The following is a 25521-nucleotide window of genomic DNA, read 5'->3' on the forward strand; positions in this document are numbered from 1 at the left end:
AGTAAATACTAGTCGATATTAAATATTGCAGTCAGATTTTACTCCTCTTTCCACTCTTTTTGTATTGAATTACAGAAGCATCGTGTAATGAACAAGTCTCATATCAAATATCTTGCATTTCGTACAAATTCCTGAAATCTCAAGATCGTTCGTCGCTGAGATTTAAGAAAAGTTCACTCGAGTCAAAACCGTCTGAGACCTTGACCTGCAGCTAAAAATTAGTATCAGTCCATAATTAGCAACAATGATACTGTAGACAACTGGTGGTACTATGTTCTAACAACGGTTCCTCAACTTGTAGGTAACCGCATTACACGGTTAATTAATATACGTTGAATATTAATCAGCCCCGCCACAAATCAAACGGTAGCTACAAGCGATTACCCGAGCTGCATAAAACGATGCGTTGAAATCGGATCACCGACTCGTGTTAGTCATACGAAGTCGTATTGAACCGCGGGGTCATCGTGTAGGTAGCGACGTCGAAGAGATAAGAGAGTAATCGCGATAAGAAGGTCACGTGGCGGAAGAGAGACGTCGCTTCGCGTGTCCAAGGATTTCATCTCTGACGAAGTTCATCGATAGACGCAGTTTAGACCGCGATCTCCGTGCAACCTGGTGCTGCTGATTTTTCGAGGACCAATCTGGCGAGCGAAGGTGTCGATAATTGAGCCCGCGGTTTACGACGTCAACAGGAAATGGCGGTGTCGTCGCCGGATGACGAGCCGGCGCGTGATCAACATGCCAATAAACTTCCGCAATACGCTTTCGTTCTTCTGGGTAAGGTTTTCTTAACCCCTTCGTCATTTTCTCGTTTGTTTTTTCGTTCGGGGCTGACCGTGTTCGTAATTGAAAGTAAACAGCCAATCTTCGCGCGGCTATTATTGTTGCCTATTAAATTTCGCGTAAACACGGCCGCAACATTAACGATACTGCGATAACAGTCGGATGCTGAACGATGTAATATCGATTCGTAAGATATTGTTTATTTAAAGGCTGTGGGAGAAGGAGGAATATTTGCAATTATTAACTGCACGAATTTTCAATTTTTTAAACTTAGCAGTAATTTTTAAATTTTTGACTTTGTAATTTCGGGAGATCCTAATTTTCCCAAGTCCTTAATTTCAAGTTTTTAAATTTCCTGCGAACTTACTACGGGTCGTAGAAATAGGCCTTTAGGAATTTGGAAGTGTCACAGTAAAATTTGAAAATTTGTAAATTTAGGAATTCGGAGAGTTGGAAATTGGGGGTTCCTGAAATGGAACAGTTAGAAACTAAAAAAGTACCGAACTCGTAAATTTAGGAATATTTCGAGAATTCCTATATGTAAAAATCTGAACGTTCAGAAACTTGTGAATTTAGAATCACCGTCAGATTTTTAATTAATTAGTTAATCGCCCGATAACCCACATCCAGCGCAATCAAAATATGTTTGTACGAATAAAAAACATACCACGATTTATGGAACGCTATCGTTCGTGACGTAAATAGCTACATATAAATACAAAATTAAATTCGTCGATATCAAGAGACTAATGACATTTGATAATATAATTACATAAGAGGCGTCCAAAATATAATCTTAAATGTCAGACTTCGGAACAGCCTGATATTTTGTACTAACGTAATTTAATTAATTTTGTCTTCGCAATTTAACCGGGAAGAAATTTTTGTACATACGAAAAAAGTTCCTTCAGCCCCGTAAAACCTTGAGAATTTCAGTATGTCATTCCATCGCATCCATGAAGATATTTCCGTGTTGCATACGATGAACCTCAGCCACGTTGGCCAACTTCTCGACGGGTACCTGTTTCGCCTGGATCTCGCCAGCGATCTTCATGTACGGCATCTATGACACTACGATCATCAGTGGTCAAGATATTTCCTGGCTGTGTAGCTTGGTATCTCTTGGAGCGGCGTTGAGTTGCTTTCCGGCGGGAATAATGGCGGATAAGATCGGTCGGAAGACAAGCATCAAAATTGTCAGTCTACTTTTACTGGCGTGTTGGTTGATTATCGGTTTGGTATACAGCAAAGTATGGTAAGCATATTCTACCAGATAGTTATGCTCTTGTCTGCTCTTTAGGACTCAGAGTTTGGAACTTTGGGATTTGGAGATTTTAGGGATCTTAGCTGAGTTTGTGAAGTTGGGATTTTTGGAGGGTTGAGAATTTGAAAGATTGGGAAGGTTTTGTGAGTTTGGGAGCTTAGGGTCTGAAATCTTGTGAGTTGGGAATTTTAAGAGTTTGCAAGCTTGTGAGTTTGGAATACTAAGAATTTGCAAGCTTGTGAGTTTGGAATTCTAAGAGTTTTCAAGCTTGTGAGTTTGGAATTCTAAGAGTTTTCAAGCTTGTGAGTTTGGAATTCTAAGAGTTTGCAAGCTTGTGAGTTTGGAATACTAAGAGTTTGCAACCTTGAGAGTTTGGAATTCTAAGAGTTTTCAAGCTTGTGAGTTTGGAATTCTAAGAGTTTTCAAGCTTGTGAGTTTGGAATTCTAAGAGTTTGCAACCTTGAGAGTTTGGAATCCTAAGAGTTTGCAACCTTGCAACCTTTGCAACCTTGTGAGTTTGGAATCCTAAGAGTTTGTAACCTTGTGAGTTTGGAATCCTAAGAGCTTGCAACCTTGAGAGTTTGGAATTCTAAGAGTTTCCAACCTTGTGAGTTTGGAATCCTAAGAGTTTGCAACCTTGAGAGTTTGGAATCCTAAGAGTTTGCAACCTTGAGAGTTTGGAATTCTAAGAGTTTTCAAGTTTGTGAGTTTGGAATTCTAAGAGTTTGCAACCTTGAGAGTTTGGAATCCTAAGAGTTTGCAACCTTGCAACCTTTGCAACCTTGTGAGTTTGGAATCCTAAGAGTTTGCAACCTTGTGAGTTTGGAATCCTAAGAGCTTGCAACCTTGAGAGTTTGGAATTCTAAGAGTTTCCAACCTTGTGAGTTTGGAATCCTAAGAGTTTACAACCTTGTGAGTTTGGAATCCTAAGAGTTTCCAACCTTGAGAGTTTGGAATCCTAAGAGTTTACAACCTTGTGAGTTTGGAATCCTAAGAGTTTGCAACCTTGTGAGTTTAGAATCCTAAGAGTTTGCAACCTTATGAGTTTGGAAACCTAACAGTTTGGAATCCTAAGAGTTTTCAACCTTGACAGTTTAGACTCTCGTGAGTTTAAGACCCTATGAATTAACAACCTAGAGAGTTTTGTAACTCTAAGACTTTGAGTCTGAAGTCACAAAAATTTAAGACCTATTCAAACTTAGTTTACAACCTTACCCTTTTTCAAAGATACCAAAAGAGAATCGCAGTCTTTGAACCTTGAGAATCACAGTCTTACCTCTTCAACATCCTCTAACATCCCCTCCCCATATAAATCCTCACGAAACCAAACAAGTCCAAAGTCCCAAACAAAAAGCCCCAGAATAATTAATCAAACTTAATCAAGCAGTTAATCAAATTAACGTTGCGGCTCTTTCAAGGATATACCTAGCCCGTATCACGATCGGCATCGTCTGCGGCGCGTACTCGATCATAATTCCAATTTACTTGACCGAAATCGTGGACAAGGAATTGAAAGAATCGCTGAGCATGATTTGTCAGCTGCAGTTCTATCTTGGAATCTTGTACGCCTACTTCACGGGTAAAGGCTGTCTCCGTCTAGAAATAGGAATCTTTAAAGAGGATCTAACAAGCTTCGCATTCACAGGATTCAGCTACGATCTGCTCACGATGGCTCTATTGTGCGCGGTGCCAACCACGGTGCTCTCGGTCGCTTCTTTCGTCATGCCGGAATCACCTGTCTGGTTGACGACGCAAAATCGTCAGGAAGAAGCTGACGAAGTGATGAGGAGTCTGAAGAGGAATCAAACGGAGGATACTGACAGGACGAACCAACAGACAGGTTATCTCTCGGTGTTCAAGGCGCACACCAAGGCGACCATCATTGCGTTCAGTGAGTTCATTTTTTGTTATAGGGGTGTTCGAGGAATTTTGTATTTAAGATCGAGACATCTTCAGACATAAGAGATTGCTTCTGTTAACCCTTTGTACTATAGTTACTTGATTTGTCAGGTTAGATACCAGTAAACACAGATATAATATTAAAACAGCCTTACATTAATTACATTAGAAGTGTATCAATTTAATATTTGTTGACCATGCAAATTATTCAAATTCAAAATTTAATCCCTTGTAATATATCTGCTTAATTTGTCAGGTCAGTTAGCAGTAAACACTGCTACAATATTAAAACAGCCTTACATTAATTACACTAGAAGTGTATCAGTTTAATATTTGTTGACCATGCAAATTATTCAAATTCAAAATTTAATCCCTTGTAATATATCTGCTTAATTTGTTAGGTCAGTTAGCAATAAACACTGCTACAAGATTAAAACAACCTCACATCAATTGCACTAGAAGTGTATCAATTTAATATTGTTTGTTGACCATGCAAATTATTCAAATTCAAAATTTAATCCCTTGTAGAATATCTGCTTAATTTGTCAGGTCAGTTAGCAGTAAACACTGCTACAAGATTAAAACAACCTCACATCAATTGCACTAGAAGTGTATCAATTTAATATTGTTTGTTGACCATGCAAATTATTCAAATTCAAAATTTAATCCCTTGTAATATATCTGCTTAATTAGTCAGGTCAGTTAGCAATAAACACTGCTACAAGATTAAAACAACCTCACATCAATTGCACTAGAAGTGTATCAATTTAATATTATGTGTTGATCATGCAAATTATAATTAGACTCCAAATTCAAACCCCAAGTAAAATTGATCACAAAGTACAAGTACGTCAAAATAGTGCAAGGGGTTACTGATCAAGTATGTCTGACGATCATGTATGAATTGTCTGCGAAAACTCACTGTCTTGCAGCGTTGGTGTCTATTCAGCAAATGTCAGGAATGCCCATCTTCATAATCTATGCATCCGTGATATTGGATCGTCTAGGTTTTCCCATGAATCCGATGATTTCTTCTGTTATCATGGGATTCGTACTAGTGATGGCCACATATTGTTATCCCCCCGTTCTCAAAACTATGAACATGAAATTGCTGTTGTTTCTCAGTCTGACGGTCATGTCTATCTGCCTATTTACTTTGTCCGGTTACTTCCGTCTCGCGGTAAGTTATACATTGTCTTTATTTATCTCGAACGAAAAGTCTTGTGAATTGATCGGTTAAACATGTCACTGTATATCAAACAACATAGCTTGATTGAAAGCTAATCTTTGTATTCTACCTAGCTGATCATACTTCAGCATAAGTACGTACATAAGTACGAAATTCGTTATCAGGCGATACAGGTAAAAAGAGTCCTTTTACAAAATAAATTAGGTTAATTTTTTTTCCAGAATTCGTTCGACGTATCCGTCTACAGCTGCGTACCCTTCTTATGCATAATCTTCTTCATGATCGCCTTCGTGATCGGCTGTGAACCGGTATCGTGGATTCTGATCGACAAAATTTTTACCAGCGACGTGAAGAGAGTGGCGATCACCGGAAGCGTGATTTGCAATTGGATATCTTCGTTCATGACGACGAAATCATTCCAGGATGTAGTGGTATTGATGGGATTTTCAACGGTGTTCGCTATTTACGGTGTATCTACCTTGATGGGCACCGCGTTCATCGCTCGAATGATACCGGAAACGGAAGGGAAGACCGAGGAGGAGGTGCAGATGGATCTACGAGGGAGGAACCCGGAGGGTTCTGAAATTCCAACGTGCTGTTAAACTGAAAACAAGGAAACTAAAGTGACGAGTGACGATAGAAACATTGCTGTGTTACCTATTTTGTTAATAAAATTCGAAAACGATACTTCGTTTAACTAAAATCGGGAGAATCAAGGAAACGACCGAGAGTTTTAACGATCATGAATTTATTCGCATATTTATTTCCATTCGTTCCGTTACGTACGTAGACGATATATCACATAATACAATGAAATCGATTTCCATTCAGTCCCTCTGTCCTCCATTTTCGACGATGCACGCGGAGTCGTTCGCGTTCGTAGAAAAATCCCGGCAAAATTTTGTTCGTTAATTAGCATCGATATAACAACGCTTACATACGACGTTGTTCCCGTAGGATGTCCTCGAAACAGCCTATGGGAACGCCACGTCGTCGATGTAATTATCACAAATAACCAACGAGGAACAATTGTAAAAAATCTACGGAAACAATGATCAGGCGAACGCCAGAAGAGGCCAGAGGGATCATCGTTATAGAACGGCGTCAACAGTGTAATACTTATTGTAGATGATAACCAGCTGCTTAACATAGCCTTGTGTACACATATATATCGATACGTACACGTATAATATTGCAGTGGCTGGCGTTAACGTTTCGACACTGTTATATTTAAGTAGTTGCAGCATATCCACTTACAATCGGGTTACCTTCGCTCTTGACCCAAGTTTCGCGTAAACTTTCTCAAAGAAGGCTTATTTTGGCTAGGAGCGTAATTCTGGGAAAAATTGGGGAGACTAGAGAGGACTAGTGTGAGCTTAGAACTGACGCTTATAATCTAACGGGAGTTTAAGGATAGGGAGTGTAGGACCTAGGAAAGGCATAAGGGTATGGGAGTCCATGGAGAATTTAGGACTTAAGAAAATTTTAGAGCTAGAGAAGACAAAGGTAATTAGAGTACAAAGGGTGCTTACTGCCTACTAGGGAAGTCTAGCACTTAAAGAAAATTGGACCTAAGGGAACTTAAAGAGAGGGAGTTCTATAGGAACCTAAAACCTATAGACAAAATGTTTAGCACATAGGAAACCTTAAACTTTAAGACCCCAAGGAGAACTTAGACAATATAGAACCTCTACAATTAAATCCTCCTGAGAACTAAACATACACAAGACCACATGAGGATGAATTAACAATTGAGCAACAACCCAACCCGATCATAAACGAACACGAAAAAATGAGTATCGTCACGTTACCACCAGCCCCAGTACTTAATGGATCTTCATTACGATTTTGTGCTCGACATTGTGCGCTCGCCCAGCATCATGACTCGCTATAATTCGTTCTCTAAAAGTCTGTACTCAGTCGATTATGTCCATGGCATAGCATGGTGGACGTTCATAAAACAAAACACAGGTAAATTCACGTTCGAACCGTCCTCGCAGTTCGTGGCTGTAGGAAGTACAGTTCTCGCGAAAGCGATACACTGGTAACGAAGGTAAGACACCGAAGAAGCTCGAATAAACACGTGCGAAGCGGTTCGGCTCCTCTGACGGGGCACGTGGACGATGTTGGCCAAGGTGGGAACGTGCTCGATTTCGCGGCACGAGTCCCAGGATCCGGCAGCAGCGTTCAGAAGGACTGAATCCTCACTTTCGAGGTGGCCGAATCGAAGGTGACGCGCTGTGCGCCACACCTGGCACGCTACAGTCATCTCGATTCGCTTTGCGAGTGCACCGTCGGCTCCGAGTTCGGGTCGGGGTCGGAGTCGTCTATCGATACACCCTGTTGCGGCACGCGGATCGAGTAGCTGGGGCTCCGGTCGTTTCTGTAATGGACAAAGCCACATTTGCGACGGGTGGTATTGGATCGGTTAACATTCACGTATTCGTTATTTGAACTCGGTATCTGGATTCGGTCTGTGGATAGCTGGACGTGTGGATTTATAGTTCGCTTCGAATTTAAGTCAGATAGCAAGGGGACAATTTTGATTTGAAAGTATTTAGAAGGGTGAGTTAGAATGCGAGTTACTTGCCATGTGCCAATACTGATTTCATACAGTTGTAGATTGGTAATTTTGACTTCGAGTCACTTGAGAAGTATCAAATTCCGATTTGACACATTAAGTCACATAAGAATTGTTGTATTTCAGTCATTTAGAGTTAGGTCAGAGTATTATCAGCGATTTGACGAAGAGTATCAGCGTCGATATCAAGAACCTCAATTAAATTCCAGTGCAACTCACCTCGTGGTTAATTGGCTGCCATCGCTCCCGCGCCTCAAAGTGTTAGCCCGTCGTTTGCAGAAGCATTTGCAAATGATCCTCTTGAACGCGAACCGGAAATCCTTGCTAAACAACGCGTAGATACACGGGTTGATCGCGGAGTTACAGTAACCTAACCAGAAGAGTACGCTGAAGACGGTGGAGTTGATGCAGTTAGGGCAAAACGCGCGCACTAGGTACATCGTGAAGAACGGCAGCCAACAGAGAATGAAGCCTCCCACGATGATACCTAACGTTTTGGCTGCCTTTGTTTCCATGCGAAATCTTTTCACCTGCAATATTCAATTCCTATGATCACTTAGCTATTATAACATCTCAAACATTATTCAGAATTATTAAACATTATTTATTTGCTAAATGTATAGGGATCTGTACATGCTGCGCTGAATGTTCAAATTCAGGCGTAAAGAATTCGACGCGTAGAGAATTCCACGCGTAGAGAATTCGATGCGTAGAGAATTCAACGTGTGAGGAATACAACGCGTGGAGAATTCGACGCGTAGGGAATTCCACGCGTAGAGAATTCGACGCATAGAGAATTCCATGCGTGGAGAGTTCGACGCGTAGGGAATTCCACGCGTAGAGAATTCGACGCATAGAGAATTCCATGCGTGGAGAGTTCGACGCGTAGGGAATTCCACGCGTAGAGAATTCGACGCATAGAGAATTCCACGCGTGGAGAATTCGACGCGTAGGGAATTTGACATGTAGGGAATTCCACGCGTAGAGAATTCGACGCGTAGAAAATTCAACGTGTGAGGAATATAACGCGTGGAGAATTCGACGCGTAGGGAATTCCACGCGTAGAGAATTCGACGCGTAGAGAATTCCACGCGTGGAGAATTCGATGCATAGAGAATTCCACGCGTGGAGAGTTCGACGCGTAGGGAATTCCATGCGTAGAGAATTCGACGCATAGAGAATTCCACGCGTGGAGAGTACGACGCGTAGGGAATTCGATACGTGAGAAATTCGACGCGTAGGTAATTCGATACGTAGGGAATACAACGCGTGGTGAATTCGACGCGTAGGAAATTCGATACGTAGGAAATTCGACGCGTAGATAATTCGATACGTAGGGAATACAACGCGTATAAAATTCGACGCGTAGGGAATTCCACGCGTAGAACGTAAGTAAATTATGAATCTGTACAGACATTTGGGAATATTTGATGTTATTTGCGAAGTATCTGAGCCGTAATCAAAGTAAGAAAATAAAGCGGAGAATGACTGCTTAGGGAGATGTTAAAAATTGCATCGACATTACCTGAGCCTTAATGTTCCGTTTGCCCATTTTCATGACCCTGGGTTTCTCCTCGGGGCCGGGGGCGAGTTCGCGCAGAGACACATCGTCCCCAGTCATTTGACTCTCGCAACTGCTCCGTCTGCTCGGTCTCCTGGTGCTGCCGACCCTATTGATATCGCTCACCTGTCACGAAGGTCGACTTTAACGACACCGTTCACCGCGTTTCCTCGCCGACGTGTTCACCCGCTCGCCTTGTCGTCGCTTTACGACCCTCGTAAACCCGTTGCTCCTCCTCGCCGTCGTAAACTCCAATCCGTGGATAACGTTTACTCGTCTCGATCGCGACCTCTCGACACTGCTCGGAATTATCGGGAGAATTCCAAAAAATGCCTCGATAAACCATCTTTACTTGTTTCTATTTCGTTCGAGGTTCTTACAAACATTCTAATTTTATTGTAAAGGAAAACCAACTCGAACCGATCTTTTAATTTCAACCTCTTAATTTTGTCCTCCAGATTTTTCTCGGATTGTATTTTATACCGAGTCTGGTTTCAGATTTGTTTGCGTTCAGAAGAGGTTTATTCACGGCGAGAAGGAAATTTATTTACGGTTCTCAATTTTATTATAAATTCGACGACACGTGAGCGCCGGTTCGCCACGAGGGAATCAAAGAGTCCAACGGTTATTCGAGCAAACACTGGCACAAGTTCCGAGGCATCCGTGCCTCTGATGCATATTTATGGAGCCCTATAAACGTTTCGAGTTCCTCACCGGTCATTTACATTTCAGAAAACTTCGCGAAAAAGGCGAGCGAGCTTCGGCTATCGTTTTAATACGAACAAACATTTCACCCCTATAAAATTAAACAGAAAAGAATCACGAAAGAAAATATACCTTGAGATGAGTGCTCCTCGGTGTCGGACACAATTGACTATGCGTCTGTCCGTTGCTGTAATGCACCGAAGTCTGCGAACATCTGGAGGGTGTTCTCTCGAGGGTGTTGCACTTGGTATTCAATGTCTCCGTGCTGGGATACGAGACCGAGATTTTTACTTTCTCTCTTTTCATCGAACTACGGCTATTCGACTCGGGGCTCCTCGGACTGCCGTTGTTGCTGCCGTTGTGAACGCTTCCTCGACCTCGATGGATCCTCAGAGTCAATCTTTGTTCGTCGAATCTGAAAATTCGACGACTTTCTCGAGCACCGTAGCTGCGTTTTACGAATCATTTGGGAAGAAAATTTCTGTACATGCATTCTAACTTAATCGCATCGGTAAGTATGAGAAGGATTCAAAATGGAGGAAACCTTTGGTTTCGGGTATGTAGGTTAATTACCATGTGATAACATAGGGCTAATTACTATACGCGAATATATAGGCCATGTAATTGTTATGTATGGCTGTTATTGCATTGGCTAATTAGTTGCGAAAATGTACGTTTATGTACACTGCAGGGTAAATAATTAATTAGGGCCCGAGGGCTTGGAGATGGAGAGATATCAGTAGAGATATTGAAATTTATTAAAATATATGGAGATGTATTTGCAAATGTATTTGCAAATGTATCTGAAAATATATCTGAAAATGTATTTGAAAATGTATTTGAAAATGTATTTGAAAATGTATATGAAAATGTATCTGAAAATGTACTTGAAAATGTATCTGAAAATGTATCTGAAAATGTATCTGAAAATGTACTTGAAAATGTATTTGAAAATGTATTTGAAAATGTACTTGAAAATGTATCTGAAAATGTATATGAAAATGTATTTGAAAATGTATCTGAAAATATATTTGGAAATGTATCTGAAAATGTACTTGAAAATGTATCTGAAAATGTATTTGAAAATGTATTTGAAAATGTACTTGAAAATGTATCTGAAAATGTATATGAAAATGTATTTGAAAATGTATATGAAAATGTATTTGAAAATGTATCTGAAAGTGTATCTCAAAATGTATTTGAAAATGTATTTGAAAATGTACTTGAAAATGTATTTGAAAATGTATTTAGAAAGGTAACTCACAGTCATTATATTTAATACAACAATTTTAAACAAGCATAAAGATAGTGAAGCAAACAATAGTGGCAATTATTAGTAAAGAAATAATAACCTCAAGAAAATTCATTTAACTTTTTTACTAAGCTTTAAAGTTGCTGCTTGTAAACAGTCAAATTATCTTCGAGTGCAAAGGGTTAAAAATATGAGGATGTAGCAATTTGTGCTTTTCGAAACTTGCAGTACCATGAACCTCAAGTAGCAACATTAAGTATCTTACAATACTATAAACTTTTAAAATCTGAAACCAATAATATTACAAAATTTTCAAATTCCAAACTGTAAATCCCACAACATGAAACCCCAAAAATTTGAAAATCCCAATAACCCTAATTCTCCGAAACCCGAAAAGCCAAAGTGCTAAATTTGGAAGCGTTCATGCAAAGAGAAAGGAAGGCAGCGATGAAGGCAGATAATCGTGAAGAAGAGTGATCGCTTAGCGAAGAACAAATGTAAGACTCGTAAGGGAGGTGCGATGAGCGTTGTTTCCAGATCGAGCAGAATTGAAAAGCTGCAGGAGAATAATGGTAACTCGCGGAGTGGTTTTCTTTCAGCTTCGATCGTGCAAGAGGTCTGCCTTTACCTGGAGCCGAGCACTTTCGAGCCCTTTGTCGTGCGGAAACCCTGATTAATGGCCTTCGTAGTGGAGACGGCCGCGTTGTAGATCCTCCAGTAGAAAAACAGCATGACCAGCATCGGTACATAGAAAGACCCCAGGGCACTGGAACCGAGAGACAACGGTAACCAGTTTTTCGTTTCAATCGCCTCGATCATAACCAACGTTCTTTTTCTTGCTGGCTCTCTTTAATAGGGACAACCTGTTCACGCCTTTTCCTTCGCTTTGCTAAGCGGTTTAAACGAGGTACCTTCGAATTGCTTCATTGTATGCAATTCTAAAATTTCTATGATACATCTTTCTTGAGAACACGTTCAAAAATTGCCAGTATTATAATATACGTTTCTAAAGAACCTGAAGACTTTCAAGATCTTTTAGCAATTTTAAAATCAAGACAGTCTAAAAACTGTAGAATGTAAAGTACATTAAATATCTCGCAGCACAGTGATTGTTCGACAGCAAAATAAAAAGGAAAATGAGTATAATTGAATAATATAGAAGTATCACGAGCAAAGAGAAACTGATAACCGTCAGCGTTGAGCGATCGTAAATTTGTCGGACACAGACGATGGAATACATTAACCAGTCTACTTGTCGGTTTGATTTAGGTGCAGCGCGTCGTGCATAGACCGTCGGTGGATTGATGCATGCACCGATCGCGATAACACGGTAAGAATAGACGGGATGCTTGGCAGAAATTCAGATCCCGCTCTTGACATCCTAATAATTCCCGTTTCCGCTCTGGATGCGCCCAATTCGGCTATGCGAGCAATCTCGTTCTCTCGCTCCGTTTCGACCACGCACACCGCCCTCCTACCCCCCATCGAAAAACTTCCTTTTCATTCTGATCATTCTCGAAACCGGCCACGCAGAAAATGGAGAATATTCCAATTTTTTCTGCCCGATACGGGTCTCGTTAGATTCGCGAGGGTTTTGGATATTTCTAATACGATAGTTTTACTGTAGTGAATTTTTCATTTTGCGGAGTTTAATTGGGAGAGCTATTTGTTCAGTTCAGCTGGGTAAGCTTGATAATTACAATTTCGAGGAGGTAGACTTCCTATCACTGAGTTATATTTACTGTTTGAAGAATTCAAACTTGTCAATAACTATCAGAAATTTTTTTAAATTTCTGACAAACTTCTCTGTTTGAACTTGTATTTTCTAATCTGACTATTTTCTCCTCAGTAAAAATAACATTCTAAAATATTAAAAATATTGCAACTTCAAAAGTGAAGTGTCTCTCCAAAATTTGTTTCTCCAAAACAATTCCAGCCACAAAATCTTCCAAATAAAATTTCATAAAACATGAATAGCACACAGGTTTGATTAACAACTTAATGTCTTACCTGTAAACGACGTAACCAGCGTCATTGGTCAGTTCGCAGATCCAAGGACACGGTTTGACAGGAACAAGAATGGTGGTAGTGTTGAACGGGCCATTCTGAGCGAACGTCGCGTTGTAGGTGGCCTGGGACTGCATAATAAACGCGTAAAAAAGTAGCAACACCCAGTATAACGAGGGCGAAAATGGTCGAGCTGCTAGTTACCCGTTTGTCTTTCCAGCCGACCAGGGGTGGGAAGCAGATGACGAAGCTGAGGATCCACACTGTGGCGACCAGCAGCCTGGCTCTTCTCGGTGACATGATCTAAATTTCAAACGGAATTCTTATGCGAAACTTACAACCTACAGCTAGGAATCAATATTTATAGCATTTACAATTCTAACGAAACGGTGCGGAATCGTTGACTATGATACTTCAGGAAACCTTGAGTGTACTTTGGAATGCTTGGGTTGAAAGATTTTACTTGTGGTTAGATACTTGTGTAGATACTTGTGTTAAAGATTAGGTGATCGATTTTAATAAACTTTAGGATATAATTTAATTTTATGATCAAATTGCAACAGACATTTTGAGCTTAATATTTATATTATTCATTGAAATACCAGAAGTCTATTTGATCGATTTAGTGAAACAAACTATGAAAGTGTTAAAATACCGAGTCTAACAATAAGTATCGTATGTCACTCATTATTCGAAAGAGCCCTATCTACATTAGCTAACGAAAACAAGAACTTCCAAAGAGTTATTAAATTATACAAGTATCGAGACTAAAATAGAATCCAATAAAAAAACTAAAACGTGAACCGAATTTTCAATCGATCGATAAAATTGTTTGATTAAAGAGTCCGTGGGTATTCGACGAGAAGAAAGAGAGAAGCCGTTAAGAGACAAATGGCTCGATCGACCATTTCGAAGCGTACAGCTGTTCCTCGAAATCGAATAATCGGTAAATGGTACTTGCCTGAGGATAACTGACTGGTCTGGTCACCGCCAAGTATCTATCCAGGCTGATGGCGCATAAATTCAATATCGATGCTGTGCACATCCACACGTCCACGGCCAGCCATATGGAGCACCATAGATCACCGAATATCCAGACCTTGCAAGAGTAAATATCATATGGTTCCATTAGTCGTTCGAAGTCGATTGCACGATCTGAACAGTAACGAACAAGTTTCGGTTTTGTAATTGGGGTGGAAGGTTGGGTGTATAGAGAATGAAATGCGTGGGGAATTCGACGTGTAGGGAATGGGACGCGTGGGGAATTCGATGTGTGAGGAATACAACGCGTGGAGAATTCGACGCGTAGAGAATTCGACGCGTAGAGAATTCGACGCGTGGAGAATTGGACGCGTAGGGAATTTGACGCGTAGGGAATTTCACGCGTAGAGAATTCGACGTGTGAGGAATACAACGCGTGGAGAATTCGACGCGTAGAGAATTCCACGCGTAGAGAATTCGACGCGTAGAGAATTCCTCGCGTGGAGAGTTCGACGCGTAGGGAATTCCACGCGTAGAAAATTCGACGCATAGAGAATTCCACGCGTGGCGAGTTTGACGCGTAGGGAATTCCACGCGTAGAGAATTCGACGCGTAGAGAAATCCACGCGTGGAGAGTTCGACGCGTAGGGAATTCCACGCGTAGAAAATTCGACGTATAGAGAATTCCACGCGTAGAGAATTCCACGCGTGGAGAGTTCGACGCGTAGGTAATTCCACGCGTAGAGAATTCGACGCGTAGAGAATTCCACGCGTGGAGAGTTCGACGCGTAGGGAATTCCACGCGTAGAGAATTCGACGCGTAGAGAATTCCACGCGTGGAGAGTTCGACGCGTAGGGAATTCCACGCGTAGAAAATTCGACGCGTAGAGAATTCCACGCGTGGAGAGTTCGACGCGTAGGGAATTCCACGCGTAGAGAATTCGACGCGTAGAGAATTCCACGCGTAGAGAATTCCACGCGTAGAGAAATCCACGCGTAGAGAATTCCACGCGTAGGAAATTTGACGCGTAGGTAATTCGATACGTAGGGAATGCAACGCGTGGTGAATTCGACGCGTAGGAAATTCGATACATAGGGAATACAACGCATGGTGAATTCGACGCGTAGGTAATTCGATACGTAGGGAATGCAACGCGTGGTGAATTCGACGCGTAGGAAATTCGATACGTAGAGAATAAAGCGCGTGGTGAATTCGACGCGTAGGAAATTCGATACATAGGAAATACAACGCCTGGAGAATTCCACACGGCGACCCAACACACACAGATCACTCCTAACAAAATTGTTACAAATACCTCTTAATTATTGATCATAGAAATGTCTGTACCTCTCCTACAAAATTAATAATACAGTAATAGTGCAAGATTACTTGAAATGTCAGTCTATCTCGCTGAAGATAAATTGTACCAAATGATTCTATGGTTTTCCCATTATCCTCTCGACGAACGTGTTATACTGTTACGTCGGAATCCCCAGTTTCAACGGTATACATGTATCTTTTACACGATACAATACCTTCATTCATCCCCATTCAACGTTCCAATCTCCTCGTCTTCCCGGCGTCGAAGCCAATATTGTACCGAGATCCGTTTGCCTCGTGTTCGTAAAGCGTGTTTTTGAAATTCATACGTTTTCGTCGTCGAACGACTTATTTCAGATTTGCTCGCACGAGACTAACATTTCGATTCGGTTCGACGGTGAACGAAACACAAAGGTAAATTGAAAACGTTTTATAAACTACATTTTCTTCGTTTTATAAACCACAATTCTTTCAGATATAAACTATCAATTATTCCTAAGTTTAAGAAAGTCAATCATATTTTATTTACAGAGTTTCAAATCTTCGAGAACTGAAATACTGAAATATTTAACAAAATTTCTGACTATTAAAATATTCGTGTACTGAATTTTTAATGATGTAGGGAAATGCTCGAGTTGAAAATCCGATAAATTAAAAATCGAAACTTTTACAACGTCACGGGACACGTTATAACGCAAAGTCGATTACGGAATAATGAAATTGCGAAGGGTAAGTTACCGGACGCATTACTCTAAGGGGAGAATGCATCGCGAGACGGAGTCGCAGGGTTGCAATTCCTGGGCAGGGTGTTGTGCACGTAATGGAATGCAGCCTGATCGCGAGTGGGCGCAGCAGGTGCAACAGAGATTGCAACTAACTGCACGCGCTCCGAATCGCGTGTACACGGTGGTCGGTGCAACCACCTGTTTCGAATTACCCTCGACTCCTGTGGCTTCGTCGTTGTTCGATTCGATTAATCAACCACTGTTGCAGACCCTGACGGCGTTGCCCACCTAATAATGCTACCTCTCTCGATTGTTATTAATACTGTACCTCTTCACTCGCTAACTGCCATATCTCAATTTTTAGTTCTTCAAGAAAAAATTTGAAGAATTTGAAATATAAAGAATTTGAAGATTTTAATGTTTGCAAGCTTAGAAATTTGGAGTCTTAAAATATACTGGAGGAACTGTAGTTTGAAAATTAAATGAATTGAAAAATTAAAAATTAAAAATTAAATGAATTGCAAAATTAAAAATTTGAACGTCTGAAAATATTTCATTGCTGTAAAAATTAATTGCTCTTAAATTTCAAATGTGTATCTTAAGCAAGAGAAGTTTTAATCAAAAATTGTTACCTTAGAGTAACTTTAGGAGACTTGAGAGTGGTTTCTTACTACATTTATTTAATCAGAAAATAGGAAGAAAGATATTATTGTTTCAATATTCCACTACGTGCTCTTTTTCTATTTTTCCTCATCCTTGAGCTGCTTTGCAGCTTTAAGAGAGTATTCAGGATATCATTGCTAATCCTCTTCCCTTTTCTGCGATGCAACTTTTCCCATTCTTTCGTTTTATCGCAATTTAAACCTCCACGCGTAGAGAGTTCGACGCGTAGAGAATTCGACGCGTAAGGAATTCGACGCGTAGAGAATTCCACGCATAGGGAATACAACGCGTAGAGAATGCGACGCGTAGGGAATTTGACGCGCAGGGAATTCCACGCGTAGAGAATTCGACGGGAAGAGAATTTGACGTGTGAGGAATACAACGCGTGAAGTATTCGACGCGTAGAGAATTCCACGCGTAGAGAATTCGACGCATAGAGAATTCTACGCGTGGAGAGTTCGACACGTAGGAAATTCCACGCGTAGAGAATTCGACGCGTAGAGAAATCCACGCGTAGAGAGTTCGACGCGTAGAGAATTCCACGCGTAGAGAATTCGACGCGTAGAGAATTCCACTAGTGGAGAGTTGGACGCGTAGAGAATTTGACGCGTAGGGAATTCCACGCGTAGAGAATTCGACGCATAGAGAATTCGACGTGTGAGGAATACAACGTGTGGAGAATTCGACACGTAGGGAAATCCATGCGTAGAGAATTCGACGCGTAGAGAAATCCACGCGTGGAGAGTTCGACGCGTAGAGAATTTCACGCGTAGGAAATTCGACGCGTAGGTAATTCGATACGTAAGAAATACAACGCGTGGTGAATTCGACGCGTAGGAAATTCGATCTGTAGGAAATTCGACGCGTAGGTAATTCGATACGTAGGGAATACAACGCGTGGTGAATTCGACGCGTAGGTAATTCGATACGTAGGAAATACAACGCGTGGTGAATTCGACGCGTAAGAAATTCGATACATAAGGAATACAACGCGTGGAGAATTCAACGTGTCATCCTTAACCATCTTCCATCCTCTTCCTTGCGAAGAATAAATAAAATCCTCCGCAAAAAATTAACGATTCAGCAGGTGTGATAATCTGCACCCTTTCCCGGTTCGATTCTCACCCCTTTTCTCGCGAGAACGTTCATCTTTCGAGGCGTGCAGCCGGAAAGGAAGAAACGAAGGGCGAAGCCGGCAAACTGTTGCGCTCGACCCACCCCCTTTTCGTCGACGAACCGTATTCCCGCAGTTATTTCGTGTGCACCCTTTTTGCCGCGAATTCTTCGGTGCACGATGGGTGAGCCTGGTTAAATATATCCGACCGAGTTCAAATAATTGTCCCGAGATATTTTTTGCCCCATCACCCTTTGGAACAATACTGGGACTCTTTTCAGCCGAATAAAAATCGAAAATAAACTGAGATTTCATCGAAAACGCATGTTCTCCATTTTTAATTCGTGTAACCCTTGTTCAAGAACTTCGCGATGAATTTTTCATTCGTGTTGTATGTACGCTGCGAAAGTCAACCTCTGGCGGTGAATTTTTAATGGAATCTCCTACGGAAAATTGCCTCCACTACGAACTTAACAATGACGTTTCTATAATAAATATTCCAAATGTCCGCAATTTTATACTCATTACATTAACATCTTTAATTATATTAAATATGATCAACATTTAATTTCATACTCATGAATGTCCAGAGAGTATTGTGTGTCTTTTCGGAACATTTTCTGTATGAAGATATTAATTTCTCTGTATCAGCAGCGAATCTGTATTACAAAGGACCTATCAAGAAGAAGATACCTCATTCTATTTAGAAAGTAAAGCAACCCCTAAAAATAACCTGCACAGCAAATAGTCCTTCCGTAGTAAACAACTGAAATCGATATTCCAGTAGCACATTATTTGGCCAGACTTGAATCTGATCCAACTATCAATCGAAATAGAGAAAAGGACTTACCTTGAAGACTTCCCACATGGCACTGAACGGCAGCACCGCAACTCCGACCATCAAATCGGCCAGCGCCAGACTAACTATGAACATATTCGTGACGTTCTTCAGTTTGCTGGTGTAATGGACGGCCAGTATCACCAGTACGTTGCCCAACACCACCATCACGTTCACGATCGCCAGGATGATCAAGGTAACCAGTATACCCGGTCCGGACCACTCGACGCGCTCGTACAAAGCAGCGCATGCGGTGGCGTTCAGTTCTCGCATTTTAGTTGGCAAGATCCTGCCGCGTGTCCTTGCGATCCTCACCTAGCTCGATGCACTTCCGGTTCAACGACGGCCTGAAAGGCGATCGAACGATTGAACAGGGAATCATCTCCGTCGCCATCTTCGATCGAGCCACCTGTGATCATCGGATACTTTTCAACCGTGTCATCCTTCGCTCACCGAATGCGCTTATTTCACCCTCTGCACTTTCGATGACTAATTTATTCGGGGATTTAACTGTTCATCTTTACAGAATTCTTCAGGTTAATCTTGCTGGTAATTCTTGGCAGATCTGAGCCTTTCAGGGTTCAATTATTCACTGTCTTTAAGTTCGTTTTTGTATTAGTTCTAATTTTATTCTAATTTTCAGTGGTCAGGCTGTTTTTAATTTGAAAACTCGGTTCATCTTCGATCGTGTGCTTTCTTTGTCCAAGTATCTTGCTATTAACTTTGAGTGGATTTAGTTGATTTTTATTTTAGCTGGTCTACAAATTTTTTTCAAGTCGAGAATGTCAAATGGTCCTCACTAAAATTTCACTTTGACTCACAGGTAACCAAGTCGTTTTTATCTAAGTTCAGTTACAATCTCATAGTGTTTCATTTATAATTATCTTGATCCTGAATCGTTGAATCTGTCATTCGATTACATAGGACAATTTCATTTTAACTCCCAACAGGTGAACTTTCCTTGAGATCTACGTTATATCGCTTTGTAACAAGAAACGTTACAGTTGTCTTTTCTTCGTAGTTTCATTTATTGTACCACTCGATCATGTACCAATACGATCGAAGTCTTTGAGTCTGCTTTGTCCACTTTTTAGGATGCACCGTCCGTCCGCTTTTGTGCACCGATTTTCTTGCGAGTCTCCCGAGAAGTTCCTTGTGAAACTCGTTAAACGGATAAAGCTGCTGCCACCCTCATGATCGATCAATTTAATTAGCGAGCTTTTTACTAGAATTCTGGAACTGGAAAGATCCTAGGATAAACCTGTCTCAAACACGGAACGCACATTTCGCAACCGCAGAGTTCAGACTTTACACTTCTTTCTTCACCGAATCGATCAGCACAAGCTTTGATCGAGGCTAATTATTCACGACTCCGTATTACGCGAGAAAGAGTATCAACTTCACCCTCGAATTGAAATTCTATTTAAACCGCGTCCCAACTTTTCGAGCACACCCCAATTATTTCACCGGCTCTTCCGGTCGACCCTTTCTTCTAATTCGAGTTCCCGTCCCAAATCGACTTGTCCTCGCGTCGACAGGATTCCGCCCGGTCTATTTCCAACCGTCAGCCCCTCGATTCTTCCTCTTTTATCCCTTTAGACGTCCGTTTCCGGTTCATCCCCTGTCCAGCCTCGTTCATCTCGTATCGTCCACCAACGTTCCCATTTCCGTATCACGATTTCACTGCATCGAGGAAATCGTCCTGACACGCTGACGCGGCGAGTTCGAGACCCATCTCACCCCCTTTCGACCCCCATCGACCTCTCAGATCTTCGATATCCCTCAGTCTTTCCCTCGATAGTCTATTTCTTAAATCGTTATAATTGATTCTATCCTCCGAGTCGTTTAATTTATGAGAGTAGAGGAAAAATCTCTCAAGTCTTATGACTCGATCTCTCGAAGAATGTCAACCGTTCTAAATTTATATCGGTAAATCTTCCCTTGGTTACTAGACTTAATACGAAGAAAGCTTCTGATAAGCTCGAAATATGATTGTTCCTAACGTTCAACTTCAATTTCCAGCATTCTTAAAGGATTCTTCGAGTTTCCTTTGTCTTAACCTTGAAGTAACCAGTGAACTTCAACAGACAACAAAGTTTCACCCTCTTTACTTCAATCTTCGATTGTTCGAGTTGTCGCGCAACTTTGCAGGGGACTTTATTCTTGGAACGCTGACTGAAGAGCTCTCGACAATCTTCTTTCCCCGACACCCCCTGAATCTCGAATTCCTTTCTATTTTGTTTACAAATCAAATTGTCGGCGAAATTGTAAAGCGGCGAGAGAGTTTGTTCGAGTCAAAATGTTTGTATCGAGGTCTCTCGATGCCAACTTCCCGACGACTCCCATTGGACGCTCCCTGGGGATCGATACCGAACTTTACAATCACCTTCCACGTTTTCGGCGCTCGATTACGACGTTTCACAGCCACGGTTTATCCTGGCACGACTAAATGATCTTTCGACACTTGGCGCGATGCGTGTACCTCAACAGTCTGAAGCGGGTCTCCTCGATCCGCTTCGCTCGCATTATTTCCACGACACTCGAGAGTCTTCTGGGACTATTTCCACCGGCTGCCACGTTTCAACCAAATTGCTGCCTGTAACGAAAAATTGTTACAATCAAATGTTGCTTTTGTATTCTGTACAAGTTGCAAGAGAACCAATTCAAGATCCAATTTGAACTACAAACACTCGGTGTTATTCAAGAAACTTTTCACGTTGAGAATGCTAAAACTTTTACATCGATCTTTTCAATTGAAATTTAACTCTTTGTTGTTGGAGAAGTTTTTAGTGATGGTAGATGACTAGCTGGTACATGGTAGATCATGGAAGATGATGGTAGATGGTGGTAGATAATTCTGGATGATGATAGATGATGGCCCACTATGTTCACATATTCCCCATTTAACTATTATATCAACAAGACTAATTGTTATATTGCACAGAGACAGTGAGTCTTCATGTACAAAGGATTAAATCATTAGTACACTTATGCTATCTACCTACAGCAACGCACATGAAGTTACAAAAAGTCATATAGCTATTAAACTATAATGTCAAGCTACGTGAAATGATAAGATATTGAAGCTAACTCTAGAAATTCCTATATGTTAGCTATTAAACTATAACGTCAAGCTACGTGAAATAATAAGATATTGAAGCTAACTCCAGAAATTACTACACGAAAAGCGAGTTTCATCGCAGAATTTATCGTGAACGAACCGCGTTCGAAAAATCACGTGGGCGATCCCCGTCGTTTCCTAGCGGTCGATTAATAAAAAAGGAGAAAGAGAAACTAGCGACGGAAAAGACAAAAGACGAAACATCTGGTTGGCTTAATTCGGAAAAGGCAGCCTCGCGTGAATTCGCATTTCAGCAATCCTTGCTATCCTGTGGCTCAACCCATTCTCCATCCCCCCCGTTTTCGCTGGCTGCGTGAACGAAATCATCTTTCGGCCGTGATACACGGCGGACTGGTCTTCAAACATTTCGTTCGAATTGCACCGCGTTTCTATGCGCTTTTCGCTACGACGAAATCACCGGGGAACGTGGTTCACGCTGGAATAGAAACGCTGTCGCTTTGGAGTTCGCTCAGGCTTTTATTAAGCGCGATTCAAAGTACTCGGGCTATGACGAATTTTATTTTTATCCCCTTTTCTATACTTCATCGAGGGCTCGGTAACTGTCCGAAACTACCTATTCGATGTTTCCTATTTTGACAAACATTTTTATAACACGTAATTTTTCTCGTTTCACATGTTCTGCAGTGTGTACTGTAATAAATTCATTTTTAGAAAATTCATTCTGGTCTTTTTCCTTTGAAATGCATTTTTCGATTGGTGCATTGTAAACAACAAACATCTACAATTTATTACTTCTTCATATGTTTCAATATTTATGGAATTAATCATGTGTAATGTTAAGGAGACATGTTCCATGTAAACTTCTTGCACTATGATTTATCAGGACAGAACTAATTACAGCAATATTAAAACTGACAAAGAAAGTTGAAATATTATGTCAGTTTAGTACATGTTATACAATTATTGATCATGGAAATTATAATTGAACTTGATCTCCAAATTGAAGCATATTAAAAATTCAAGTAAAATTGATCACAGCTGAAGTACGAGTACGTCACGAGTCAGACTTGAAGAAGTCTGACTGCAAAGAGTTAAATCAACATGTGCTTTGATCATAAATTTTGCCTACATTAAATACATTTTATATATATGCATTATAATGTACCATTTCAAACATCCTTCCATTTTTATTCAAAGTAACCTTAAATCTTCCATAATCATATATTATATTGCTTACAGATCATGTTTAATACCACGTTGAATAGCCTTATATTTAATCTGGCTCCTAAAGTAAAATTATTCGTACGTTTAAATTAGTCAAAGCACGTCAGAATTAACAAGCAATTTCCTAATAAAAAGGGATGAAAATGAAGGTTCCGCATGGTCGAAGGTATTTGTTCCCGTCCGCGCGAAACAAAAGCTGCAAATCCGTGGTCAGGCCAAAGGACAGTGCACGTCGAGAATATTTCGTCGAAGCATTTTCATTCGTCGAGAACAATGGATGGGAAAAGCCGTTTCGTCGGCTCGTCTCTGTCGAAATATGTAAACGGTTGCAGAGGCTCGCGAACGGGTTGGATGGTTCTCCACGACGCACACCGACACAACGACAAAAGGCTTTTGCCGAGTTCGCGGCACCGTGAAACCGTTCCTCCTCTATTAATTAGCTTTTCCTCGCGCGTAAACGTGTGTGGAAGAGCTTTCAACGAATTGTTTCCGCGCATCCCTCAACAGAGACCTTATTAACAGAGACGGGCAAGTTTCGGTTAAATTAAATGTCGACATAATACCGCTGACATTTCGTTAAGCCGCGGAGCGCAAGGAGTATTGCGTTTTCCCCGGGATTTCTAACAGAAATAGGAAGCTTCGTTTTTCCCGTATACGTTTCCTTTCATCTCCCGCGATTTCGTATTCAACCACTCGAAGCTTATTTTATTTTTACAGCTTCTGTGCAAAAGTGTATGTTCAAAATTTTATGTTTGTGAATCACAGTCGATGAAACTCTGAGTATCAACCCCTTCTTTCGAGCTGTGTTATACGACGTCGCTAGAGATATAAGACAGTAACCACTCGAAGAAGCTTGAATTTATTTTATTTTTACCGAGCTTTTTACAGTTTTTATACAAAAGTGTATGTTCAAAGTTTCATGTTTGTGAATCACAGTCGATGAAACTCTGAGTACCAACCCCTTCTTTCGAGCTGTGTTATACAACGTCCTTAGAGATATAAGACAGTACAACCACTCGGAGAAGCTTAAACTTATTTTATTTTTACCAAGCATTTTACAGTTTTTATACAAAAGTGTATGTTCAAAACTTCATGTGTGTGAATCACACGTAACAGTCCATGAAATTCCGAATATCGAACCTTTCTTTCGAGCAGTGTTATATAACATCGCTAGAGATCTAAGACAGTATCCAACCACTCGAAGAAGCTTAAGCTTATTTTATTTTCTTCCAAGCTACAGCTTCTGTACAAAAGTATGTTCAATATTTCTTGTTTGTAAATTACACGTAATAGTCGATGAAACTCGGAGTATCGACCCCTTCGAGCTGTGTTACACGACGTCGCTAGAGACAGGTTCGATTCAAAACCGAGGTGCCGGAGGAAAAAGATGGAGAGGCTTTCAGAGCGTCTCGATGAAAGCGCATTTTCGTGTAGCAAAGATTTACTGTGCCGAAGAAACTTTCAGCCCAGCGAATAAACGTCTGCGTCATTTTAAGAAACACGATGTTTCAGCGGTAATTGCCGTCTCGTGAAATATCGAAACTTCTAATAAACATTTTCTGCATACATCAAATGGCTGAACGAAGAATTATATTTATTAGCGAGGTCATGTTTTAAAGATTGTAATTTATGAAAGAGATCTGTAATAATTTTGCTGCTATTTCGCACGTCGTGCAATTTGACATTCTGGTAAAAAGATCGATGATCGTAAAACGCGTAGTTTATTCTCGGAGAAGCATGAAAGCATCGAACGGCCTCGTATCTCCGCGATGAAAAGGCATCCTGACCAACGATTTCGATGCTGTCGACACGCGACAGGAAGCAAGGGGATGAAAATGCCGGTGGCAGGGTTTATAATACAACCGCGACGACTCGCTCATCTCGTATGCATGTGGAGAAGCCTTGCAAGAGGCTCCGTCTTTTGTGCAAAATATAGCCTGGTACACGTGTACAGCGACGAACAGGAATTGCAACCCCTCTTCGCGATGTTCACCACGCTGCGCTGCCTCTGTTTGATATTCTAAGATATCATGAATCTTAAAGCGTCTTCTTTCACTGTTTACACTCGGATCTTTACGCTTTTCCTCGTTGATTTAACGTCACCGAATCGACGATTTACTTCTACCGACACGAACCGTTCATCTTAAGACTTTATAAATCAATAATACGTCATCGAACGAAAATCCCTTTCTTTAAAATTTATATTCTTCTGCCCAGGTAATTTTGTTCTGAAAGAAAGTTTATGTTCTATTATTTCGGTTGATTTATCTTTCTAGCTGAACTCGATTCTGATGAGATATGTTCACTGGGTTATTTAAGCTTTGAAGTT

General features: G+C 40.9%; 2 protein-coding genes across 18 annotated transcripts in view; one reads left to right on the plus strand and one right to left on the minus strand.

Moving 5' to 3' along the window:
• Oamb (Octopamine receptor in mushroom bodies) overlaps window positions 1-25521 on the minus strand; it is a 265798-nt gene that overhangs the window by 143477 nt on the left and 96800 nt on the right. For 7 of the 15 annotated variants that reach the window (XM_076538566.1, XM_076538564.1, XM_076538563.1 and 4 more), the window contains 8 exons: window positions 18899-21482; window positions 14206-14343; window positions 13449-13547; window positions 13248-13375; window positions 11866-12003; window positions 10118-10400; window positions 9245-9406; window positions 7939-8249 (listed from right to left, as the gene is read on the minus strand). In XM_076538566.1, the coding sequence (XP_076394681.1) occupies window positions 7939-8249; window positions 9245-9406; window positions 10118-10400; window positions 11866-12003; window positions 13248-13375; window positions 13449-13547; window positions 14206-14343; window positions 18899-19159 (1520 nt within the window). In that variant the 5' untranslated portion in view covers window positions 19160-21482. Of the gene's footprint in view, window positions 1-5869; window positions 7522-7938; window positions 8250-9244; window positions 9407-10117; window positions 10401-11865; window positions 12004-13247; window positions 13376-13448; window positions 13548-14205; window positions 14400-18898; window positions 21483-25521 lie in introns of those variants that run through there. The other 8 variants (XM_076538568.1, XM_076538567.1, XM_012280906.2 and 5 more) reach the window with 7 other exon arrangements.
• Window positions 566-5825, plus strand: LOC100875447 (facilitated trehalose transporter Tret1-like). 3 transcript variants are annotated; one of them, XM_003701364.3, is made up of 6 exons: window positions 566-780; window positions 1780-2041; window positions 3469-3629; window positions 3696-3941; window positions 4882-5129; window positions 5360-5825. In XM_003701364.3, the coding sequence occupies exons 1-6, from the start codon at window positions 699-701 to the stop codon at window positions 5738-5740; spliced, it is 1380 nt and encodes a 459-aa protein (XP_003701412.2). In that variant the 5' UTR covers window positions 566-698; the 3' UTR covers window positions 5741-5825. The 3 variants fall into 3 exon arrangements, with proteins under 3 accessions (XP_003701412.2, XP_076394704.1, XP_076394703.1); XM_076538589.1 differs by having other exon boundaries at window positions 632-780; window positions 1749-2041; XM_076538588.1 differs by having other exon boundaries at window positions 639-780; window positions 1723-2041.

The sequence above is a fragment of the Megachile rotundata genome, chromosome 13, assembly GCF_050947335.1.
Source record: "Megachile rotundata isolate GNS110a chromosome 13, iyMegRotu1, whole genome shotgun sequence".
Taxonomy (NCBI): Eukaryota; Metazoa; Arthropoda; class Insecta; order Hymenoptera; family Megachilidae; genus Megachile; species Megachile rotundata.